Below are 22,582 nucleotides of genomic sequence, written 5' to 3' on the forward strand. Positions count from 1 at the left end.
ATTATGATGAGAAATGGCTCCTAGGGCTATTTCTAAGTAGCCGGTACATATTCGGGAATTGCCCACTAAATGTAGCAGTCCTGGGGAACCCCAGAAGAGGGTGGGACAGTCTTGGCGGGTGAATCGCCCAAAGCCTCTGCAGGCTCCTCAGCACCCTTTTTCGCTCCTTTCTGTATAATCGCGTCGCGAGCGTCTTTCGCGTACAGTACTCCGCCGCTCTAAAGCCGGCGTTGATCAGTTTGCTGCCGTTTTACGCGCTTTTTAGCTGCCTGAGTAATCGCGCTGAGCTCGTGTTTGGCGACGCGTAGCTCCATAGTTTGCGCCACTGTGCCTCGCATGTACTTGTTAAACTAGCCCCAATTAAGGTCCACACCCTCGTTGGCAGCAAATATAAGGCTCCTAGCCATGGCGATCGTTGACGGAGGTGTATAGGGTGTTTTAGAGCTCCTAATAGTAAGAGTTTGCCTTGCGCGAGGTGGGGTGGCAGGGCGGGGTCGAGGCAGCGTCTGGAGTACGATTTCCGGGTTAAAGGGCCATATGCCAGCTCGTTCGAATCCGCTAAGTATTGTACGCGTTTTAAACGTTTGCTGGCGTATCGACTGTACAGCGTACAGAAACTCCACCTTGTTAAAGTCTTCGCAGCCGCTACGGACGGCGACCTCAACAGCGCGCTTGTGGTAGTGCTTCATAGGCTGAAAAGCTGATAAATCAAGCGGCTGTAGTTTGTGAGAGAGGTGAGGTAGAAGGCAGAACGGAATAATTAAGTTCTGCTCGCAGTACTCCAGAAATTAGCGCGTCATATGGCCGCCGAAGCCATCAAATATTAGAAGGCGTCGCGATCCCACCTGGGTGAGTTTAGAGTACTTATCGAAGTGCTTAACCCACTCCAGCGTCAGCTCGTCGTTATTATACCCAGAGTCGCTCACGGCGAGCAGGTAATCGTCGGGGAGCTCCGTAGAGTTGTACCACTGGCAGAGGTGTACTTTAGCCCTCAAAATCAGCATAGGTGGGATCGCTGCCCCGCCAGCGCTGATGGCCTCCACAGAGGTCAGGTAATCACGATTTGTCTCCGTCTGTACTGTAATACCTTCGCGGCCTCGTGATCCGTATACAATTACGATCTGGTTGCCTCCCACACCAAGCCTGAAGCCGGTCTCATCGAAATTCCAGATGTCGGGTGGCTGAATGCCGTGTTCGTACATCAGGGCGCGGAGCTTGCGAAAAAACGCCTCCACCACCCCAAAATCTTGAGCTGCGATCCTGTCCTTATCCTTCGGCTTTTGTGTAATTTTATAAAGCTCTGGGCGACGTTGTAGGAGGCGTTTTACCCAATCGCGGCCAAGAAATTGAGGGAGGAGCGGTGGGTAGATGTCGGCGTTTAAAATCACCTCAGCGGTGCGATGGACCATAAAATACATGGCAGAAAAGCCAGAGCTGTCGCACTGCTTAATATAGTTAATAAGACTCTGCTCTTGAAGCTCCGAGAGTCGTAAATTTGTTTGGGGGCGTGTAGAGCGAGAGGAGCTGCCTTTTGCGCGGCGATAGAGGCGGCTTCGAGGGACATGAAATTGACGGGCTGCGGCAGCCAAATCCTCGCAGCTACCGCAGTCGACGGCGGCTAGAGCGAGCTCAATTCGATTTTCGATATCCTCGTAACTGCCGTACTGCGACATATCGTAATAATCAGAGCGTAGTGTTGAAAAATACGGCGTCAAAAAGGGTGGGTTGTAGTAATCAAGAATTTCGTTGAGCTCGGTAATCCCACTGAGCTGCGTAGCGCCAAGGGACCCCTTGGCGCGTGGGGCGAGTAGGCAAGAAAAAGCCGACCCCTCCGAATGCGGACCATCCCAGGCCTATATCCCGCAGCAACCCCTAATAGAGAAACCGCACCAGCTATTCTAGCCCAGCGCCTTCCCCCCTAGCGCCTCAAATCATGCATTGGGATATCGTACACAGGAAAGGAAAATGGTATTCTCAGCTGAGCACACCTCGTCCTCCGACCATAACCGGTGAACGCCCGCTAAAGTGCAGCACATGTACCTCGTAAAGTGAATCGGTAGAAAGTGGTATTTTGAGAAGGCGAATTAGAAAGGAGATCATGCCGTTGGTGATCGGACGTGACTTTCGTGAGATTTGTTGCTATTACCCGTCAAGCGTTCCATTAAAGCCGGTATTTTCGTCTCTCGTAGATCGTGAGCATCGAGGCAGGTGGCGTGGCATCTACCGTCCTTTCTTGCTAGCGCGCTTGAAGAGCCGGCTGACAAGGTTGCCGTGCGGCTTCGGCTTGACGTAGAACGGCCCCTTGGAACCGGTCATGTCGTCGCTGAGAGTGAGTTCCTCGAGCGCGAAAGGGTCGTCTTTGCTTCCCTTCGGCGCTTGCCAGCCGTACAGCTGATCCTCGTCGGCCCTCAGGTCAGGACGCGTGAGCGTCATCCTCAGAGTCATCTCGCGATTCAGGCGTCCGCCCATTGGGTGAACCAGAGGGAGGCCGTTGGAGTCCATGGACGAGAAATTCGAGGACACGTGCCTCGTGTGGCACCGGAAGGAGAGCCCGGTGCTCGACGGGGTGACGGGAGATTCGAGATCGGCCAAAGAGTCGCCATCAGATTCCAGACCTTTGTCCTCCTCGTCGTCCTCGAGGAAAGACACCTTGTCGTCGCGCAGGAAGGTCTGCATGTCTCGACTGAAGTTTCGGGCATCCGTCTTGATGGGAGGCAGCTGGTAGCGGGGAGGCATGGTGTCATCCCCAGAGGAAGACGGGAAGCCAAACTCGACGGCCTCGTCAAATTTCTGCGGCGAAGCAAGGTACATGCGCAGCTTTTTCCTTGCTTCGGGGTCCCGGTAATGCGTCGCCTCAGGGTCGAACACTGGTGGGGTGGGGGTGTGGGAGGAACGCCGGCCAGACAGAGACTGCGAGTGAGCGCGTTGGTGCCACGCACGGGCAGAGAGAGGCGGCTCTGCGGCCACCGGTGCGGACGAAGTAGAAGTGCGGAGGGGCATGCTGGTGAGCGACATGGTCCGTCTGAAGCTCGACGTTGCCGCCTGGTACGAGGTCGGCGGACTCATGCTGTCGAGGCACAGCAGGCTGCTCTCGGAATCGCGGTCCTGCTCTTGCTGCGTCCGGGCGGTGGACGGTCTGGTAGGGCTCACCGAGGAAAGGGACGACGCCCGTCTTCGCGAGCGGCCGCGCGCAATCGAGCTCTCCGAGTCGTCGTAGAAGTCGAAGTGGAAGCCGCCAAAATGCTGGTCGGCGCGCTCAGTGTGGACGGGGGTTCCGCGGGGCAGTCGCTGTTGCTGTTGCTGTTGGTCGCACCTGCCAACCAGGAGCACCTGCTCTTCGCGCGAGAACTGCGACTTCCTCAGCTTGTCGGGGAGCGAGAGGAAGAAGTGCGCGTCGGCCTGGGCGACGCTGCGGTCCTGCTTTAGACTCTCGGCTTTCCTGAGTCGGCGCCGCGACGATCCCGCCGCAAGAATCGAGCGGTGGATCGCAATTGAACCTTGGGGAGTGGTGGAGGAGCGGCGTGAACTAGCGCGGTGTTGGGGCGGCTGGTCCAGGAGCGAGTGCTGCTCTGCAATGCGGAGGCGCTCGAGGGATGAAAAGTACTTTCTCCTGCAGAGGGAGGGTCAGCATTCAGGTACAGAGTCGAGGTGGGGTGGAGATGAAGATTCATGCATCCCGCTGCAGGCGCGATTCGTCGGGCAAAATGTGATGTGATAGGGGCGCAGTACTGCACTGGTTCAGGAAGAGCGTCAAACTCGGCATGCGAGCATGGCACGGCTGCCCTGTCCTTCTTCTTCATGGCTTCGGCTGGCGAGCGGAATGGGCCTTAGGCAGAGTGCTATCGAGACGGTGGAGCTGCCAGCGCGGCGAGCGCATCCAGGTACATATGTGAGGGAGCTCCAGCGCCCTGGCCGGCGTGCGCGACGAGCTCGAGCTGGCGGAGGGGATCAGAGGATCGTCCGGGAGCGTCGCCAGGTCGGCGGGCGCGGCGGGTTATTAAAGAAGAAGATGAAGAAGCAGCAGAAAATAAATACAGCGATTGAGCCAGCGGGCGCAGCAGGAGATTGAGCGCTTCCGGGTCCAGCACTTTCACCAAGCCGGAGGGAGCACGGCGCTGGCGCTGCAGCCATCCACGCCGCCCGTACTGCAGTATCCAGAGACGAACTCGACCGCGTCTGGGCTCAGGCCCTCTACCCGTTGCCGGCATGCTCACCAGGTTGCCCACTCACGCGTCTCCAAGTAGCGCGTCGGTATGGACCCCGGAGCATACACATGGACAGTAAGCTCGGGGCGAGGCCGCGATTCGCTGGGCGGCCGAAAGCTCACCCATGGGCGAGAGCAGCAGCCCGTGTAGGCACACTGCTTCGGCCAATTGCTGCGTGCTTCGTGGTAGCACACAGATTGACCTCCCCGCTTCCTCCGCTGCTCCCGCTGTTTCAGGCGACGGTCGCTCAGGAACAAACACAGTCAGCGGGCCCACAGCTCCCTAGCGTGCTCGCCCGAGACACTCGCACGCTCGGCTTCCCCAGCCTGGCGGTCGCCGTAGACGACTTACTGGTTATCGATACGCTTCCAGGCGACCGCCGTCCTCTTTTAGCCTTTCATCAACCTGAGGCTCCCGGAGAGTCGTCTCCAAGGCTCCGAATGGCCGGAATGCGGTCAACAGGCAAACAGCCGATTGTGCCACGAACACGACTGCCCACAGCACAGAATTCGCTGGCCGCCGTCTGTGTACCGTCGGCAGCATGCGCGGTGCAGATGCGGCTTAAGGTTGAGCTGAAGGGTACGCCAGATGCTAACCATCATAGGAAAGTGAAGCCTTGCAGGTTCGCAGAATGTGCCTTGTTGCCGCCGTAGAAGCAAGGGTATCTCAAGAGGAAGCTTCCACTCGCAACAGAGTCTGCCCGTCATCCCGAATTACCCATCATCCAAAGCACTAGCAATTAGCACCGGGGCGAAAACCCGGTTCACTAGAATATCCATACCCAAGCCAAGCCTACCCCTCTCCGCCTTCTAGCGCCATCTGCTGTAAGAATACAGAAGCTGGCCGTGTATGCAGCCAAGTCCATGTCCGGTCATGTATCCGGATCTCCAACACTCCCACGTGCTTCTAAACATATAAGAGGCTAAAAGGGCACATGGAAACACGTCCGTCCTCGTGGGGGTTTCAGACGCCAGCTTCCATTCCCCCAATATCATAGTAATAATCATCGTCCAGCCCTTCCCGGCTAGGAAGCACCGGCTCCTCCATGCCAACGTCCTCGAACCGCACGTTGAGGAGTCGAATTTTGAGTCCGTAACCGCCAATTAGGTTGATCAACTTGTTGGTGTCCGCTGTAATTGGTTGTTGGTTTAGCAGCATAAGCAGTCCGTCGAGCCACTCGGACGCAAGAGTGTGGCTTTGTGGATACAGCTGCAGAAGCACCGACTCCTTCTGCGTCGATTTGGACGCGTCCGACGTCTGCCGCGAATGATTAGGCGCCGGCAGGTAGCCATGGATCGTGATCTTCGTCGAGGTAGACGCGTGCCCAGGTTCCCGTAGCGTGGTAAGGGTGCTGTCAGATGATGATGTCGATGGGGCCGACGCCGACACGTTGCTGACGACCGAAGACACAATGGAAAGATCAACTGGGTATGCGAGTCAGCCACGGCGCGAACGCCATCCCATAATCCTTAGACTGTTGCGGCACGTACTTTTCTCTTGTAAGGCATCCAATCTGGGCTCCGTAGCCGTTTTCTCTTCGAAGTCCGCATAATGCAGATAGCGCCTATTGTGTGATAGTCGGACGAAGCGCCAGGATGAGGGCACTGTTCGACTGAGGGTCTTGCTTGTAACCGGCCCTGCCTCTGTGCCGTAATTCATTGCTTGCGGGAACCAAGCGCCTTGGAGCAAGCAACGTATACGTTGCTCTTTGACGAATTGGAGGGCTTCATGGTTGAGCTCGTCGCGCACTTGTCTGTTGATAGTTAAGGCTGCCGTCGTAAGCTGAGGGCAGGGGCAAATATACCGTAGATGATGACCCCATGCGTCCTCATAAGTAAGTTCAAGGAGCTCCATCTGAAGCTCCCTGAGTCGTTGAATGTCGAACTCCACTAGCTCCTCCTCCACGTCTTTGATCTCTTTCGTGCGAGGCGCCTGACCCACGATCTGTTCAATCAGGATTCGCACCAACTCTTCAATCTTCTCGAAGTCTTCTAGCTGCGCCCCTGCCGCCTTCCAGAGCCGAATGAACGCATTCAGGCCACTAGTGTGCAGCCTCGACCAGTGCAGCAGAAGCGGTTTGAAGGCCCTGTCAAAATTGGTCCGTGATTCTAGCGCCGTGTATCTGTGCGATTCGGTCTCATCCGGCTTATCCACCTCGAAGTGCTCATACAATATTGACGTAACCGCAAGGCTTGCACGAGCAATGGGGCAACGTTGGTCGAGCGGCTCGGCTGACTGCTCAAGCAACAGCTTCTGGAAACCATCTTCGTTTTTGTAGACAAAGTCCGTGAGGTCCATAAGCCCTAGGAATCCTGTAGCGTCGAATTCCCAAGCCGGTGATTCCGTATCGAAGCCTAACCGCCTCCATTTTGCCGGATTCTGTTTTTTGCTGCCCCTCGGATCCGTGCCGGGCTGGTCTGGGTTGCTCGCAGCGTGCAACCCGCGAATTGCCCTGCGGTGGTCCGCCTTCTCCAGGTCGACCTTTTCTTCCCTCCACTTTCGCAGTAGCACTTTGGTCAAGGACTGGAATTCTAGCAGTGGATGTGCCAGATCTTGGATTGCAGAGCTCTGCATGAGTCCATATACGCTCTTTATGACTCCCAACTCCTGCAATTGCTTTATGAACCTCGGCCACTCAAAGTCGGCATCATTCGCAATTGCATCTCGCATTAGGGAGTTTATCAGCTGGAGGGAGTTGGCGCACAGAGCGTGGTCGGCCGACGTCATCTTCTCGACGAGCGAAGGGAGGAATTGTGGGTGCGAGTCGACGGCGGGCTTCAGTCGCTGGAATCCAGTGACACCGGGTTGCGAGTTACGGTGCGAGGGATGGCCCACTATGGCCGCTAACACGGACATTGCACCCCGATTGACATTGACGAGAGGCTGGGCGACGACGAGTTCTACGATCTGTTTGCTCCCATGTCAGACCTGAGGGTAGTCACCGTTCAGCTTGAACTCACCCTCTTAATCAGATCGTCCGTGACATGGTCCCATCCTTTGTCAAGCTCCAGGAGTCGCGATAGAGATGTAAGGCAGTATGCCAGCGTGTTTCCTGTCGAATGTAGAGCCAGAAACCTCAGCTTAGGCAAGCCCCCTTCCTGGATGAAAATGTCGGCGAACGACGGGTCTCCAATTGCATTTTGCAGCTTGAAGACTGCCATTTTCCGCACCGACTCTTCATCGCTGCTGAGCCGCTCAACAAGCTCGGGGACGCTGAGGCTCTCCATACTCAAATGGCCGGTCCCGAAGATGTGCAACTCAGGTTCCAAATTGTTCCCAGACACACCCGGGGTTCACATATAGTAATATGCAGTCATACCCAGGCGAAGAGAGCGAACGAATCCATATGCGCAAGCCTGGGGCTCGAAATAAGAGACAGAGGCCGCGCCGTAGGCGTGATTGTTTGTGGGGTTTGCGATCGCGTTGCGGAGAAGTTCCAAACCCCCGACGCGAATCTCGCCTTGGCGCACGTGCTAGCACCCCTGCCGAGTGCATCATTATTGGCGGGTGCCTGCCTTGACAGCGCTAGTTAATTCCGAGCTAGGTCCTTCCAACCAACAACAACACCTCCCCACGTCCCTCGCCTCTCCACCTCCTCCTCGCTGGCCTGTTGCCTCTCGTCACTCGTTTTACTTCAGCGTACAGCGTCAAGTCGGGCGGATATTCTGTAACTAGAAGCAAGCCTGCCACCGCGTGCCTGGTTTTCTCGCCGCTTGCCGCCGCACACTCCTGCCGCTCTGGGCTCTCCATCACCGCCGCTTCCTTGGTCAGCCTCCTCTTCACCGTTGCTCGCCCACGATGTTTATCACTGCGGACCTCTTCGGCTGCGACCCCGGACACGACCGCTCCAACTCCGCAACCTCGATACATACGCAGACCTGGAACGCAATGGTGGACTCTTCCCTTTCGACGGGTCTGGGCAAAAGGAAAAGGCGGTCAGAAGACTGCGATGGGGCATCAGGTGTACAGTATGGGTGGTCTACCGACTCTCCAACTGCTGCGAATGCTAATAGGATGATTTCTAGCAGCCATTCCGCTCTGCAACGATCCTCCCCCGCCAGCAAAGGATTCCTCAAACTGCAAGGTCACGACTCCGCATCCTTCGACGGCAACAACGAGCGAACATACCCGCTCTCCGTGGCCGCCTCAACTTACCTCACCTCGGATCGACGGCCGGTGAAGCAGATGAGACGTCTGAACCCGAAAGTCTCTCTTGTCAAAACCCCGTCGCACCTCATGGACATCGAGCCAGACCTTCCGCCAAGCTCGTCACATACCGAAAAGAGGGAAACACGCAACGACACTGACCTGCGTCCATGCCACGCCTGCAAAACAGCACCGAAGCGGAAAAGAGATCTAGAGAACTATATGGAATGCAAACGTTGCGACGGTCGGACCTGCTATATTTGCGCAAGAGAATGCTTGGGATGTCGAAAGGCTATTTGCAAGAAGTGCATTGTAGAAGTCGGTCAAGAGGGGGATCCCTGGTGCTTGGAGTGCTATTCCAGACACATCAATACTTGAGGGCCCTGTGGCTGGCTTATTGGAAAGAGCGCTAGATTCTACAATGGGGGAAGACATCATCTTTTGTGGGCAGCCCCGAATTGAGCTGGAAGCTGAAAGTCATCCGGATCCGAACATAATACCTTACGGCCGGCATGTAGTTATACCCTTTGTATATTTACGGGAGACGCAGTCCATCTTCCCACGGACGAGGCAGAGAAGGCCAGCGTTGTCAATAGACCGATAATTGGATGTTGTTGGTCTCATTAAGAGCGTCTGAGAAAGCGTATGCCCGTCCGCTTGTTGTCTACCGCCGCGCAAGGTCTTCTAAAAATCGCGCTGTCGACTGCAGTAGATAGGCCACGGATGCGAAAGAGGATGTTCGCGTGGGCTTGATGAGGAGCGTGCGCTTGGGGAAGGGACTAAGAGCTATAGCAACACCTAATAAAGAAGATATCAAGCCATTTCTAGCGAGTAACGTATTCAAGCCCATGATGTAAAAAAGACCAGCAAGAATCATGAACTTATAGCATACTAGGACTTGTTCGGTATAATTGAGCTAGTTTGTGGGGAAATCCTAAAGATGGCAGCACGCTCGGATTACGTAGCGGGAGACCAGAAGTCTCATGATTTTGAAGGACTGTAGAATTCAATAACAAACATATTTACACTATACCTATCTCCTCGTGTGTGCACGCAACTTCCGCATCCACACATCGGATCCCCTGCCCTGGACATACGCGTAGTTGCAATATCTCACCAAAGATCTCTACATGTACCATGAAACTGGCTTTCAAAGCATGTAGTAGCCGCCCCCGTCCCCGTTCACCTTCATATCTACACTCACTGGCCCCCCCACCGGGAAAGGAGTCAACATCCTATCATGCTCTACTAATCTCTCCTATCTATTACACGCCTTTAAGATATAGCGTGCCCAAGTCCAACCCTAAGTTTAGGACTAGATAGTACATGCACTGCCTTCGAGCTACCCATGTCTCAATAACGCAACATGGCTATGCTGACTGCCTGATTAGCCTTCCAGGGGATGACAGTGAGACCAGCGGAGTTAGGTTAACAAATGGGGTATTCGAATTCCACGTCTAGATTCGACCGATAAAGTATCCATATGTCCAAGCGAAGAGCCGGAGGGGCTTTCAGCCGACCGAAAGGGCTTCAGCAATCTGACTCACTCCAGGCTCCCAGCGCAGCCGAACGGGACCGACAAGCGTCACTGAGGAGAATGAGGGAATCGATTTTGAAGTAGGACCGCATCTTGATCGCACTGGGCGGCTAGATGTAAGGCTCCTTTTTTTGGTCGCTCCGGTTGCCCACACCCATAGTCAAACCGCAGCCTAAAGTACATCACAAGAGTATCAATAATTGCAGAGAATGAAGCAAGAAAGGTTTGAGAAGTAGAAGAGGAAATAGAAATCCTCAAGATTATGCCATTTTCCGAATCCGTTGTCCATGCTCGTGAAAATAGAAGACCTCATTACCCGTGCAGTACCGAAGAAGAAAAGTATAGCGTAATGTGTTTCACCAGGGTATCCATAGAGTCGTAAATGTACATGAAGTGAATTCCCGCTGAACGCTCAAAATGCCCTTAAATAGTGGAAGTGGTCTCCAGTGTAGTCTCCGGAATAGAAGTCAGAAGACGCTCTGTTCTCAGCGTGTTAGCTAAACCGAAGGCCTCGCCGATAAATTATGCTTAGTTCTTATGAAATACTGATAGGCGGCCTTTCTTGGGCTTACCTGGTGGCTCCTCCTGACTCTCCCATGGCAAGACGTCGTTCTTCCGAATACGCCCACCAAGACCGAGTCGTTCGCGAGGAGACTTGTACCAGGAAGCTGACATCTCTGACGGTGTGACAGACGGTGCCACAGACGGCGCAATCGAAGCGGCATCGCTGTCCTCAGTGGCCGTCTTACTGAGGTCGGAAAGATCCGTGATTGTATCCGTGCTGGCGATCGAAGCCTCATATAGCGTGGGCAAGGCCGACACGGCTGGCTTGTGAGCATGTGGCGAATGGCGCGGCCGTGAAAAGTTCATTGGAGGCTTTCGGGAGGGAGTCTGCACAGGAGGGGCGTAGCCTCCAGGCGGGTGGCCAACTGCATGTGGTTCGGCAAGAGCCCCGGGCTTCTCGAATAGAAAGCCATGAGTCTCGGGCACTAAGTCTAGATCTTCATCCTCATCTTCCAATCTGGCTTCTTTGGCCTCGTCAACCAGGAACAGCCTTCCTGGGCTCTCATTCAGGCGTTTGAAGATAGCGTCAGCCTGGTCGTACATATCTGCCTCGGGGCCGGCCAGCTCGTTCGACGCAGTATGAGGGTGCCTGACTGGCTCCGGAGCTGTATGCGACGGTAGAGGGGGCGGGCTCCATGGATGTGTCGCGGGCGTAGGTTGGGTATGTGACCTTGGTAATGCGCCTGTCGGGTTTGGGTTATCCGGGAAGAAGTACGTGATCTCCGGCAGCGAGGAAGTAGATGGAGAGTTCAATGGCGGATTTCCAGACGAGCCGGAATCTCTGCGCTGAGTAATATCCGTCGATGAGCTAGCAGCCGATGCAATAGAGTTTGGGGGATCACGGCTGCCGTCGGTCGCGACCGAGAACATGGAGGTGCTGTAGCTGTAGGTAGGTAGAGGCCGTGCCTCCTGGGACGATGAGCTGGTTCTCTTGCTGCTAGTGCTCGTCCTCGAACTCCTCGGCGACTTGAGGGATTCTGGGACCCCATCCCACTTCGAGTTGACCTTGGGTACATTGGCTGGGAGCTTCTGCGGGGAAATGCCCTGAATGCTTCCAGTGCTGGTAATGCTGCCGCCCTTCGAAGCTGCCTGCTTGCGTTGCGATTCGGCGAATTGCTCCAAAGCAATCTGCGACGGCTCTCTCAGAGTAAGGAAGCCGAGGACGGCGCCGGGCTTCTTTTTCTTCGACGCCTTCGAGGAGTCCCGTGATGTTGACCCATTGGAGGACGCCAGGCTGGTGGATGATGTAGTGGATCCCGAATCAAACGACGGAGCGGCGGGCGAGATAGGCGTTGTTGGCGGACGCTGCTCTGATATTGTGTCGCCGGTGGAAGCAGTCTCGGAGAGTGAGGAGAGCGAGGACTGATCGGCGGGCAGACGGTTTCTGTACGTTAGCTTCGGCATTCGCGGCGGACGCGGTGCCATTTCTGCGCCGGGCGCCATTGCGAACTGCCAAACAAACGGCGACGATCGCCCGTTGCGGTTACCGGTTAGGGCGAGGCGCTAGCGACGCTCAGCTGGGAGAGAGAACGAACGCTACGTCGATGGCGCAGAGGGGCATCGCTCTCGGCAATCAGCACGCGTAGCACGGAGGTAAAGGTGAGTGAGATGTCGAAGTGAGAGAAGCAGGGGCGTGGTTGGAATAAGTCTGGCGGAGCGCATGGGATGACCGGTGGCTGCCAGCAAAGGCAGGCGCGCGCCATTGACGGGCGGAACCACGCAAAAAGCAACGACGCCAATTTGGGAGGCAGGCACGGCTGCCAATGAGGGCCGAATGCCATCTCCGGTTGACATGCGGTTGACAGAAAGCAGGCCGAGCCCGCGTTGCGGCGTCGTGGCGGCCATCTCTGCCATTGGCGGGCCGGCTTTTGCTGGCGTTCTGGCTAGCTGTGGTCCCGCGGACGAAGCACTTCTGGTAGAGCTTTGCGCCTCCTTATCCGGGTCTTCTAGCGACGCAGAGAAACAGCGCTGGAGCAAATGCTCCATGTTGCGAATCAGGTTCCGCGACCGCGGTCATGGTGAGACGGCAAGGGCTCCTCCAGATTAGCGAGGCTGTGATCCAGATCCGTGTCACCTCGTATAGCTAGATTTGCTACAGCATCTGTATACGAGGGCTCAACCCTCACCGTGGCCAAAGTTCAACTTGGAGAGCGGCATCGGATCTAGAAACACCCTCCAATTCCACAATTCCTCACAGACCCCTTCACCGTCCCAGCACCGTGGCAAAAACTACCTCCTAATAGTCAGAGCTCTTTGTCTGTCACCATAAAGATTCCAAACTCCCTTTCTCTTATACACATTTTGCGCTCCGCTGAAGGACTTGAGCTCACATACCTAGGCACGCTAGGTAACCAGTTGATAGAGGCGAGGAAATTTTCCGAGGTACTTGCATCGGTGGCCGACAAGCCACAGCAAGCCACAAATCCTTCCTCGCTTAGCCCCCAACATCTGCAATCGGAGCCGCACGAATAAGAAGGCTTTGGCGCTGCTGTTGAGCACTCACGATCCCGCGCATCGCTTCCCAAACGGTGTGCCCCCGGATCTAGACAGTGCCAAAGCAGAGACAGACACGGCTCCAGAAGTCGCCACGCAGGTAGCCACGCGCCTTCGTTTTCCGGACATTTCCAGACTCGGTCTTCGCGACAGCCCTTCTCCATCCACCGGTGGCAGTGCTCTCTACGCACAGACGGATCATCACTACGGGCCGGCGGCGTGCACGTTCCCGGTCTACAGAGCCGCTCGGGCTCACCGACTCCGGACCTCTCTTCATCCTCGCCATGCCAGCGCTCCTGGTAGACACGAGTACCCGGTCCAGCTCGCCCTCCAACTCCTCCACGCCCTCAGACCAGCGCGACCGTCGGCGCTCCCAGTCCCGCTCTCCGAACCGCCCGCCAGTGTCACCCATCACTCCCACCGTCTCCGTTGCGCAACTGGCTCCTATCGAGCGCCCCGACCCTCGGAATCGCGTTGTTCCTCCACCCACCGCCACCTTCAGACAGCAGCCGCCTTCGGTGCCTATTTCAGAGAGCGAGAATCCCGATGCGATAGCACTACGTTCGGCCATATCGCTCCTGCAGTTGCAGCGAGAAAAGAGCAAGCGGGACCTGAAGGCCCTAGAGGATCTGAAGGCTGCTGCTGTTTCCGATCCTCAAGGCTTCGTGCACTCTCTACGGGAGCAACGAGCGCAGGCTGCAGGAGCGCATCACGATATCCTCACGCCTACACTCTCCGACATATCCGAATCCGCCCGACGCGAAGCTGGAGACGGTCTCGAACAACGCGATGGAGTGGCACGCAAGGACTCAGCAGATGTAGATGGGGCAACCACAGACCTATCCAAGTTCCCTTCGATACCTCAGCCACAGAACGTCGTACGATGCCCCCCAGTCAACTGGGCAAAATACCACATAGTGGGAGAGCCGCTGGACAGGATGCATGAAGAACAGAGGCAGTATCCCGGTTCCCTAGAGCCTCCAAGGACCCAGCAGGGGACGAAAGCGCCTCCCCATGCCGTTGCTGCCCCTTATTCGCCGTTGGGCGAGCCTCAACCGACGCCACAACCATGGCGAGGTGTCAAGAAATCTCCGTCGTGAGGCCTCTTCATCACGAGTCTTCACTCAAAGCACTATGTGGCGCACTATTCTTACGACGCCCCTCAGATGAGCGTGGGGAGCCTTAGGTCTCCCAAAATCTCATATCAAAAGTTCAGGAGCACATGTTGCTTCCTTTCACGACTGTCATGCAATCATGGTCACTTACGATAGATGTCTAATGAATAGAGGAAGGTGGGATTGTGACTAGAAGTAGGTACAACTCGAAATAGAAGCCTTCACACACAAAAGGGCACAAGCAGCTCCCAACTTCAACTGATGCCGTATGTCGCATTAGCGGGTGGGACTTGGCCTTGCCCTCGCTGGAGCCCAGGCCATTCTCTCGGAAGTTTTCTTCGGCATTTGGCAGGTCTTTTCGCAAGGTTTCCGTTGCATCTCACCATTGCTCAAGTCTGAAAGTTAGCGCAATCCGCGCGGCTCCCCAGCGGCTGTGCAAGCACGATACGTCGCCTGTGGCGCTGCACACCCTCTTAAACCCCGAAACTGTACATCTACACACTTTCTTCGCAAAATCATTCGCCAGTCCAAATTCTCACACTCCCCACATCCACGCAAAGCCCTGCGCAAGCCTCTCGGCTAAGCGAGCCGCAACCCCTGTTCGCGCAAAGCCCCCGGCCCTTCAATGACGTTACGTTACCAGACCGCCCAACCTCAACCAGCAACTTGTTTGGCCACAGCGAACCACGTCAACAATCGTCAGTTTAGCCTTTACCGGGGATGTTGGCCGAAGATCTTGCGACGGTGAGGCTGGGGAGCGCTGGGCAGTGCAAACAAGTTTGCGAACAAGTGTGGGTGGAGGTGCGTGGTCCCTTGCCTGAGTGACGTGAAGCATTCCATGCCAAGGTTCGCTTTGTATTTATTCAAGGGGACTGCTGGGTCCCTTTGTACAAGCAAGTGTACACGGTTTTTATTGTTCTTTCTTTCTGGCTTTGATGCTTGCTTGCCTACTCGTTTCCGAAAGCAGCGTATACACATACGCACGCATATAACATTCTCTGTCTGAGCGAACTCACCATACCTACATCATGCGTCCGACCGCACTCATTCCAGCGCTATGCTGCGCAGGAGCTCTCATCCTCTCTTTCCTGTGCCTCTTCGCAGGCCATAAGAAAGGCTTCATGGAGGACTACCACATGCTTACCGTAAATTTCCCCTTCTTCCACCACGCACAAAAAGTCAAACACTAACATAAAACCTAGCTCAATACCTCCCGCCTGGGCGAAAACCTCGTCAACAGCTCCCTCACCGACTCCGGCGGCCCGCTCTCCTCGATCTGGAATTCGATCCCCACTGACATCCAAAACGACGTCGGCGAAGCCATCGGCGTCGTCACCGAACGCCTCGGCATCGAGGACTTCTACTCCGCCCACATACTCGACTACTGCTACGGCCAGTACGTCCCCGCCGAGGCCGCCAATGCCACCGTCTCCGCGTCCGACATCCACAAGAACCTCACGGGGTGCTCGAACCGCACGGCCATGTTCTGGTTCAATCCGAACGAGATTTTGGAAAACGCGCTGAATCAGAGCGGCGTGGATGTTACGCTCGACGATCTCGAGTGGCCCGCGGATATCCAGCGCGGGCTGGATGCGCTGCGCGTTATCTGGAAGGTGGCGTTTGTGCTGTACTGCATTGCCATCACCTTGATCGGCATCGCGCTTATCGCCGCTCTGCCTGCTATCTTCGCCTCGGGCCGCCTAGCTGCGTGCTTGAACCTGATGATTGCGATTCTGGCGTTCATTGCAATTGGGTTGGCCAGCGCGCTGACGACCGCGGTCATTGTCAAGGGCGCGGATGTGGTTAACCAGTACGGGGATGATGTGGGTGTGCAGGCGCACAAGGGCGGCAAGTTTTTGGCGATTACGTGGGCAGCGACGGGGTTGATGCTGGTGGTGCTTGTGCTATGGAGCGTGGAGATTTGCTTTGGGCATCGCCGGAGGAAAACGTACGTGCCTGCGAAGCACGGTTAAAGAGGACGAATCATGAAGAACCCCCACTGAAGAAGAGAGAGAAAGCTGGATGAAACTGATTACGGAGTCTGCCCCTGATGGACGGTTTCTTTGCATCTCGGGGCGGCATACTAACCACCCCGGCCCAGCTTCTGGCGATTGTCTATTAGAGTTGGGGAGCACTCGTGTAGGAGTGTTCACGCTGTTCATGTCTTCCTTTAGGTCTGAGCTTTATACCCAGGCTATGCTCGGATTTTAGCGTAGTCACGCTGTGTGATAATACTACCACTTTCTACAATGTAACATATGAAAATGGGAAATCCAGTCTCCTCGAGAGCAAGCATATCACAGTGCAGAAGCGAGACGATAACAGCATACAGTCATCCATGCTGAGATCAGCAGGTTTGCCTTGTAACGCGTTCAACCTTGAACTCGTCCTTGGTTGCCAAATGGGGCGTCCCTGTCTGGAAGCCTGATCAGCTGAGCATGGCGGAGTTGCGTCACCTCTAATGCCTCGTTACACATTACAACAGCATTACATATACGAGCTTATCCAACTTTTCGGGGTCGAAAGCTACCCGCGAATGCGGGAAAGACCGTTCGAAGCATAGCTCGGGTTCTTCCATGCTTCCTCGGTCACGAAGAGTACGTGCAAACGAAGGCTTTCAATAAGAATATTTGAACGGGTATCTAAATAGCCCCCCTCGTGTGTATGTCTAGGTAGCTGAGCAGTGTCCACTGCGTCGAGAAGATTGAAATTCGTGACAAATCAGGCCTTTATCCAAACCAGTGCTGCTGCCCGGATTCCACAATCGGGTCGTCCAGGAAGCAGTCCTGCATTGAGAGTCCCCGAGGTACATGATCCCTGCAGATGGGCCAAAGCACTTCCAAAGGCCGAACAGGCCACATCGGGCGCAATGGACCGGGCACGCTCATGATGCGTGATCCAAAAGATCCGTAGTATTATCGCTGGCGGATGATTTCTAGTAGAGACCCACGTCGGTATCTGGACTAATGGAATTGAAGAGGAACAGAGTTTGCGCACCTGTCAGGAACTCCTCGCTGCGAACATGTTAGCAAAATGCATATGCAATCTTGAATACCAAGAGGCAGTCCTTTCCGCAACTTACAAGCTCAGCGTGATATACCCATCCCGATCGTCGTCATATTTCTTGAACACATCTGTCATGCGCTTCAGACTGATGCACGCCTGCACAAACAGGTCGAAGCTCATGTTGTTGTCACCCCGCCTGTCATACGTGCTGTAGAGTAGCCGCACGAACTGGGGCGAGAGGCGGTAGCCGAATGCGACGAGGGCTTCGCTGAACTCGCTGTAGGAGATGCTACCTGAGCGGTCGGCGTCGAAGCGGTCGAAGAGGCCGCGCCATGCGGAGAGGAAGCCCCACAGGCCACTTGAGTAGCGTTAGACGCAGCGAATTGCAGAAGCTGGGAGGAGATGGCTCACCAGAACTCATCAAAGTTGACAGCGCCTGAGCGGTCGGTGTCAAACATTCTGACATCGCGTCAGTACCTGCACTAAGGCGCATGCTTTGCCGGCGTACCGAATCATCATGCGCACGGTATGAGGATCGAAAGGCGACCAATCTCCGTTCACAAGGGCGGTCCTCAGTTCCGCTTCGGTCAGGTTCCCGCTTCCTAGAGCACGCATCAGCCTCGACCTCACCTATGACGTGTGCAATGGGTCCATACCATCCTTGTCCACCGCACCGAACAACCTCCACAGCGCCTCCCTATCATTCGCATCCCTCGGTGGAGCAGGTGTGGGCGGTGGCCGTTGCGCGATGGGCGGTCGGCCATGGTAGCCCTGCGGTGGGGGCCCGTGACCGTAGTTCTGTGGTGGAGGAGAGCCGTAGCCGTCGTGGCGGGGATCACGATCGAATCGGGGGCTATTACCGCGCCCCTCGTAACGCGGGTCGTTGTATGCGCCTGGAGGAGGTCTGCTGTCGTAGCCTCCACTGCTTCCGCCGCCGTATCGGTGCTCTGGGCGGAGGTCTGGTCGGCCGCTTGGTGCAGGCGGGGGAGGTTTGTTGTAGTCAGGGCGCGCCGACGAGGTCCGGGGCGGGCGCGACGAGGCTGAGTTTTGCGAGAGGAGAGCAGCAGCCTGGCAGCGCGTTAGTATCATGCTCCATGAGGTCCTCCGGTGTCCAGTGCAAGCCCACCTGCTCAGGCTCCGCGTGCGCAGGCAGCTTATCTGGATTGAAGCCTTTGTTGTACGCCATGGTGGGGCAGAGGGCAGTGTTGTCAGAAAGGAAGGGAAAGAGCGAGCAGGCGAAAGACGTCTCAGCTAGCTATATAGTGCAGGTATGCGGTATGTAGCTGACGAGGAGAAGCGAGGACGGGAGATTGGCGCGGTGAGGTGGCTCCAGAACTCCTTCATCACACGCACAGCCTTGCGGGTGCGGCTGATGACCCTCGACAGCGAAAGCAGGCGTGGCGGGGCTTGGCCGCCTTATGACGCCGGTCAACAAGCAGAGGCCGCTTTCGGGACCGCCCTCGCCGCTGGGCAGCAAAGGGGTCGGTAATTCGGAAGGCGAGTTTGCTAGCATGGCTTGGTGCTTTGTGATCATGAGGCTGGCGAGGTTTGTTGGTTAGCGTTCAAGGGATACCTAGGTAGCAAGCATTTCGCAGTCCACCATGTGCACAATACGGATACTTCCTCTCTCTCTCGACCTGCGCCCCGGGTCTAAACAGCTCGGACTAAGCGAGCTCAAGAACTCCGAATCCCTTCAGGATTGGGTGTGCTGGTTTGCTGTTCCACGAACCATTCGAACCTATGCGTTCAAGCAAAGCAAACAGACGAGGGCCTCACTTCATCTCCACGCTGCAACTCCCTGCACCCAAATTCGAGAACAGTCATCAAGAGTGCCCATTGAATATCTACAGGCGAAGATATATAGGTCCTCATCCTCATAGCCCATACTCATTCTCCCAAACATGAAGTACCAATACCGAATGCTGTCATAAAGAAGGGGAAACAGCGCTCGGCACCTCCCTCCCCTACCACCCCACCCCCTGACGCTCCCTTTCACAGGAGCAACAGTAAGCAGAAAGATACTACTCATTGGGTATCCAAAAACTCCCCATAACTCCGCATGTGTCCCAAAAAAACGAGAGTCGGCATCTTGAAATTTGAAGACATTTACCCGCCCATTGTGCCGTGTAAAGGAAAAGAAAATGAAGCAAACAATATCCGACTGATTAAAATACAAGGCAAAATGCGCGCTTTTCGAGAAAGGTATATACGAACAGAGTGATAGAATCTAAAAAAGACTCATGAGACGATTTTAGGCTTTGATCCTCTTTTGGCTCCCGCCCGCTTCGGAGCCCTCATCGGACGTCTTTCGTTTGCGGTCCGCAGAGTCGTCACGACCAAAGCCCGGTCCGTTTGGGTTCACCGGAGTTTGGAAGGTGAGCGGACTGGGAAGCATGTTGGAGTCCCGGCCAAAGCCCCACTCAGGATAGAAGCTCGAAGGCGAGGGGAGAAGGCCATTCTCGACGAAACGGCTTGGAAGAGCAGAAATTGGTGTCTCCATCTCGCTGCGGCTACCATATGAGCCATTATTCGCCGGCGGTGGAGGTCGAGCAAAAGGATTTGGGGGACCAGTGGCTCCAGCGCTCAAAAGTGAATTTGCGCTAGGCGACGGCGGAGGCAGTACAACCCCCGAGGAATGCGAAGCATCTGTGCTGGTCCTCGCGGGTGTTGCGCCGGTGGTGCCAGATTCCCTAGGAGATGACTCTGCCGTCTGGCTTCCAGCGTCCGAGTGCTCACTGGGAATCTGTACCTTCAGCCTGGGTCGCGGGTTCTGGATGCTATTTGTTCGTGACGGCGGAGGAATGGTGGGCACAGACGAAGTGGACTGGGTTCGCTGTGGTTGGCTTGCCTGGTTAGGTACTTGTGCAGGAGATGGCTGAGGCGGCGAGTTTCCGTTCACTTGTTGCCGAGACATAGCGGCAACGTCGATGGACTGCGATCGGATGCCACCCTCGCTTTTCACTATTATGTTTTCGCTACGAGGCGGGTCCGAGCTTCCCCAGTGCGCCGCAAGCATTGATCGGCTGTCATCAATCGGAGTAAATATGCTGTGTTTGGCTGCCGAAGGCAGTGGCCTCGGTTGCGGTAATGGCGGGCTCTGGAAGTTGCTCTGTTCCGGCTGCGGTGGAGATGGCACTGGCATTTGCTGCTGCTGCTGTTGTTGCTGCGGATGAGCACGTTCTTGCTGTTGTTGTGCTTGTTGTTGCTGCTGGAATGCAGGTGGCATGGATTGCCTCCGCTGGTCCTGCTGCTGCATGAACTGTATTTGCTGGTGGGTTGGCGGAGGATGTGTGTACTGAAACTGAGGCGCCGGTGGACCTTGCTGAGGCTTCGGTGCCATTCCCTGGGCCTGAGGGTTGTAGAAGGGAGGGTTTGGCATATAGGCATAGCTGTTAGGGGGCGGAGGAGCTTGTGACGGGTGATGTTGCGGCGGTGCGAGGTTTGAGCTTGGTCGTCGCATGTGGGCTCGGGAATTAGGCCGTGAGAGACCGCCGGGCTGAGGGGAAGGATGTCGGGCGTGGAATGGGATGCCATTGTGCATTGGCGGGGAAGCGGAGGCAGTGCCATGTCTGATGTGCTGGAAGGCGGGCTGGCTTTGAAGATGGTGCGGCATCATGGCATGCTCTGGCGGGGTATGGGAGTCTCGCGGAGGGGATCCGCCCATCATCTCGACGTCTTCATCCTCCTCCTCGTCCAAGTCTTTCTTGCCCATGAAGTCTTCCGGGCCTTTGTGCTCGTGCGCTCCGCCATACTACGTGTCCCAGTCAGCGCGCTTTCACCTGGAGGGCATGGGGGAGCCTACATATTGATACCGGCCGATGGTCTCATTGATATCGCCGGACGAGAACTCGTACAGCTTCTTGTTGTGTCCAAATATGATCACAGCAACGTCGACGGAGCAGAGGACGGAGAGCTCGTGGGCCTTCTTGAAGAGACCGCCTTTGCGCTTGAGGAAGGTGCTGGCCGCACGTCAGTCGGCATTCGCGACTATGATTAAGCCGGGTGCAGAACACTTACACGGAGCGGTTGCGGTCGTCCTTGATGGCCTTGATCTCAATCTTCCTGCGGCCCATGGTGAATAGAGCTAGACGTCAACGCGCATCGAAGGTGGGCGAGGGCAGAGGCGGGCAGCGGTGTGGCTGGAGGTCGAGGGCCGCCGAGGATAAGACAGCGTCGGGCGAGCTGCGAGGCGGCGACGAGACGAGGAACACGTTAGGTGTTTCAGGCGTGGCGTGCGGGAGACGGAAGTCGTCGGCAGGAAGGTGGAGAGTCGTCAGCGACAACAGATATATGTCTTTGCTTGTTGCGCAACAGGACGGCGGGGGTCCGAGCAGCTTTCGCAGACGGCACCTTGAGGCTCTATGGAGTTGTGAGAGTCGATCGAAGCGTGGGTGGGCGGGCGTGCCTTCCCCCTAATAATAGAAGCAGGTGCGACCCATGCGCAGTCAGCCGCTAATTAACACGGCAAAGGAGCCACCCAGAGCGGCCACGCGCCATGTGATTGGACGCGCAATCAATCGGACAATTTTCAGAGAGCTCCCGGATGCCTGCTAAATCACCGCAAGGAGCCTAGTCCGCCGCTCGATCGAGTTATTTTAAGGAACATTTTCTCGGCTGCAACGTGATGCCGTGATGTGGATGGCTCGCTCTTCGAAGCAGCCCTCCGGCCTCGCGACGGACCCTGACAAGCCTTCCGTATGGAATGAGTGCCTTTGGCAGAGGCCCCCTCGGCTGAAGGGACGCGTGGGAGACGTGTCTCCACACTCAATCCGTGTCAAATGCAGTTGGCGGTCCTCAGATTAGCAAATCCATCTCCCGCCTGCAGCGTCCAGGCTCTGACCACTAATTTTGCCTGCAGCGTCTATCAAAGGCCAGCAGGCAGGCGAACAGGAGACCGCGGCACGAAGCGTCAGGAGGGGCCAGAAAGAGATGAGAGACATCGAACTCGGAACCCTCGAGGCAGCTTGTCATCCGCCACACTCGGTGATGCTGGCAGGCCTCGGCTGCTTTGTGCTCTGTGTGCTTGTGCTTCGGAGTACTGGTGTATCTGTTACTGGCGTATACCGTGCCAAGCCATGCCTATGGTAGCAACACCCGGCGGAGCATACCCAGCCCGGTAACTAGTCCAGCGCGCGGCCTCCACCCCTTTGGGACTCCTAGTCCATGCAGCAGGCGCCCGCTAGCCAGCAAAGGCCGCTTTGGTTCTGTTTGAAGCTATTTTGGCGGTCAAGGAACTCCAACGTGATAGTCCATAAGGGCACCAGACGTAGCTCTCGGCTCCGCGGCATGCGCAGGCAAGCGCGCTGAAAGCTGCACCGTCCAGGTTTATGAAGTTTGAGTTGGTCCATGCATCCGCTCGGTTCACCAACGGGAGGGCGGAGGAGCCCCCGAAAGATCGTTTCCGGTGCCACAGGTGTCTGTGAGCAGGAAGACCTTGGGTAGATACGCGGGACGTTGTCATAGGGTTCCGGTACGCTAACCCTGCCGGAACGGTTGATCGCCTGCAGCGTGCGATA

General features: G+C 56.1%; 9 protein-coding genes across 9 annotated transcripts; 4 read left to right on the top strand and 5 right to left on the bottom strand.

Annotated features, from left to right (window-relative positions):
• Positions 1-1,946: 1,946 nt before the first annotated feature.
• BU26DRAFT_587828 (uncharacterized protein) lies at positions 1,947-3,800 on the bottom strand (the record flags this gene model as incomplete). Its single annotated transcript, XM_033834700.1, has 2 exons — positions 1,947-3,610; positions 3,730-3,800. The coding sequence occupies 2 exons, from the start codon at positions 3,798-3,800 to the stop codon at positions 2,221-2,223; spliced, it is 1,461 nt and encodes a 486-aa protein (XP_033688046.1). The 3' UTR covers positions 1,947-2,220.
• A 226-nt stretch (positions 3,801-4,026) lies between these two features.
• Positions 4,027-5,013, top strand: BU26DRAFT_213813 (uncharacterized protein). The gene has a single exon (XM_033820679.1). The coding sequence runs from the start codon at positions 4,274-4,276 to the stop codon at positions 4,856-4,858; it is 585 nt and encodes a 194-aa protein (XP_033688047.1). The 5' UTR covers positions 4,027-4,273; the 3' UTR covers positions 4,859-5,013.
• Positions 4,765-7,614, bottom strand: BU26DRAFT_547635 (uncharacterized protein). Its single transcript, XM_033831895.1, has 3 exons — positions 7,166-7,614; positions 5,696-7,112; positions 4,765-5,629 (listed from the first exon to the last, which is right to left on the bottom strand). The coding sequence occupies exons 1-3, from the start codon at positions 7,430-7,432 to the stop codon at positions 5,169-5,171; spliced, it is 2,145 nt and encodes a 714-aa protein (XP_033688048.1). The 5' UTR covers positions 7,433-7,614; the 3' UTR covers positions 4,765-5,168.
• Positions 7,615-8,003: 389 nt separating this feature from the next.
• Positions 8,004-8,729, top strand: BU26DRAFT_420555 (uncharacterized protein; the record flags this gene model as incomplete). Its single annotated transcript, XM_033823370.1, has 2 exons — positions 8,004-8,173; positions 8,234-8,729. 2 exons carry the CDS (start codon positions 8,004-8,006, stop codon positions 8,727-8,729), a joined length of 666 nt encoding a protein of 221 aa, XP_033688049.1.
• Positions 8,730-10,416: 1,687 nt separating this feature from the next.
• On the bottom strand, positions 10,417-11,895 carry BU26DRAFT_528361 (uncharacterized protein; the record flags this gene model as incomplete). Its single annotated transcript, XM_033830844.1, has 1 exon — positions 10,417-11,895. The coding sequence occupies one exon, from the start codon at positions 11,893-11,895 to the stop codon at positions 10,417-10,419; it is 1,479 nt and encodes a 492-aa protein (XP_033688050.1).
• Positions 11,896-12,884: 989 nt separating this feature from the next.
• On the top strand, positions 12,885-14,408 carry BU26DRAFT_213859 (uncharacterized protein). Its single transcript, XM_033820680.1, has one exon. It carries the CDS (start codon positions 13,230-13,232, stop codon positions 14,043-14,045), a length of 816 nt encoding a protein of 271 aa, XP_033688051.1. The 5' UTR covers positions 12,885-13,229; the 3' UTR covers positions 14,046-14,408.
• Positions 14,409-15,088: 680 nt separating this feature from the next.
• BU26DRAFT_418542 (uncharacterized protein) lies at positions 15,089-16,033 on the top strand (the record flags this gene model as incomplete). The annotated part of the gene is made up of 2 exons (XM_033823252.1): positions 15,089-15,205; positions 15,263-16,033. The coding sequence occupies 2 exons, from the start codon at positions 15,089-15,091 to the stop codon at positions 16,031-16,033; spliced, it is 888 nt and encodes a 295-aa protein (XP_033688052.1).
• A 682-nt stretch (positions 16,034-16,715) lies between these two features.
• Positions 16,716-18,263, bottom strand: BU26DRAFT_515431 (EF-hand). Its single transcript, XM_033828064.1, has 7 exons — positions 18,193-18,263; positions 17,723-18,134; positions 17,575-17,668; positions 17,478-17,525; positions 17,143-17,424; positions 17,058-17,074; positions 16,716-16,995 (listed from the first exon to the last, which is right to left on the bottom strand). Exons 1-7 carry the CDS (start codon positions 18,250-18,252, stop codon positions 16,976-16,978), a joined length of 933 nt encoding a protein of 310 aa, XP_033688053.1. The 5' UTR covers positions 18,253-18,263; the 3' UTR covers positions 16,716-16,975.
• A 943-nt stretch (positions 18,264-19,206) lies between these two features.
• On the bottom strand, positions 19,207-21,491 carry BU26DRAFT_213924 (uncharacterized protein). The gene is made up of 3 exons (XM_033820682.1): positions 21,084-21,491; positions 20,869-21,025; positions 19,207-20,817 (listed from the first exon to the last, which is right to left on the bottom strand). The coding sequence occupies exons 1-3, from the start codon at positions 21,137-21,139 to the stop codon at positions 19,318-19,320; spliced, it is 1,713 nt and encodes a 570-aa protein (XP_033688054.1). The 5' UTR covers positions 21,140-21,491; the 3' UTR covers positions 19,207-19,317.
• Positions 21,492-22,582: the final 1,091 nt, after the last annotated feature.

The sequence above is a fragment of the Trematosphaeria pertusa genome (assembly GCF_010094035.1).
Source record: "Trematosphaeria pertusa strain CBS 122368 unplaced genomic scaffold BU26scaffold_3, whole genome shotgun sequence".
Classification (NCBI taxonomy): domain Eukaryota; kingdom Fungi; phylum Ascomycota; class Dothideomycetes; order Pleosporales; family Trematosphaeriaceae; genus Trematosphaeria; species Trematosphaeria pertusa.

Bases quoted from the DNA above. Each gene is read 5' to 3' on its own strand.
- BU26DRAFT_547635 (XM_033831895.1), bottom strand. From the start codon at position 7,432: ATGGAGAGCCTCAGCGTCCCCGAGCTTGTTGAGCGGCTCAGCAGCGAT. The intron at 7,113-7,165 runs GTGAGTTCAAGC...GGGAGCAAACAG, and splicing joins CGGACGATCTGATTAAGAGG to ATCGTAGAACTCGTCGTCGC. The intron at 5,630-5,695 runs GTACGTGCCGCA...TCGCATACCCAG, and splicing joins GGATGCCTTACAAGAGAAAA to TTGATCTTTCCATTGTGTCT.
- BU26DRAFT_213859 (XM_033820680.1), top strand. From the start codon at position 13,230: ATGCCAGCGCTCCTGGTAGACACGAGTACCCGGTCCAGCTCGCCCTCC.
- BU26DRAFT_213813 (XM_033820679.1), top strand. From the start codon at position 4,274: ATGGACAGTAAGCTCGGGGCGAGGCCGCGATTCGCTGGGCGGCCGAAA.
- BU26DRAFT_515431 (XM_033828064.1), bottom strand. From the start codon at position 18,252: ATGGCGTACAACAAAGGCTTCAATCCAGATAAGCTGCCTGCGCACGCG. The intron at 18,135-18,192 runs GTGGGCTTGCAC...ACGCGCTGCCAG, and splicing joins CGCACGCGGAGCCTGAGCAG to GCTGCTGCTCTCCTCTCGCA. The intron at 17,669-17,722 runs GTATGGACCCAT...TGCGTGCTCTAG, and splicing joins CGGTGCGGTGGACAAGGATG to GAAGCGGGAACCTGACCGAA.
- BU26DRAFT_213924 (XM_033820682.1), bottom strand. From the start codon at position 21,139: ATGGGCCGCAGGAAGATTGAGATCAAGGCCATCAAGGACGACCGCAAC. The intron at 21,026-21,083 runs GTAAGTGTTCTG...ACGTGCGGCCAG, and splicing joins GACGACCGCAACCGCTCCGT to CACCTTCCTCAAGCGCAAAG. The intron at 20,818-20,868 runs GTAGGCTCCCCC...TGGGACACGTAG, and splicing joins CCATCGGCCGGTATCAATAT to TATGGCGGAGCGCACGAGCA.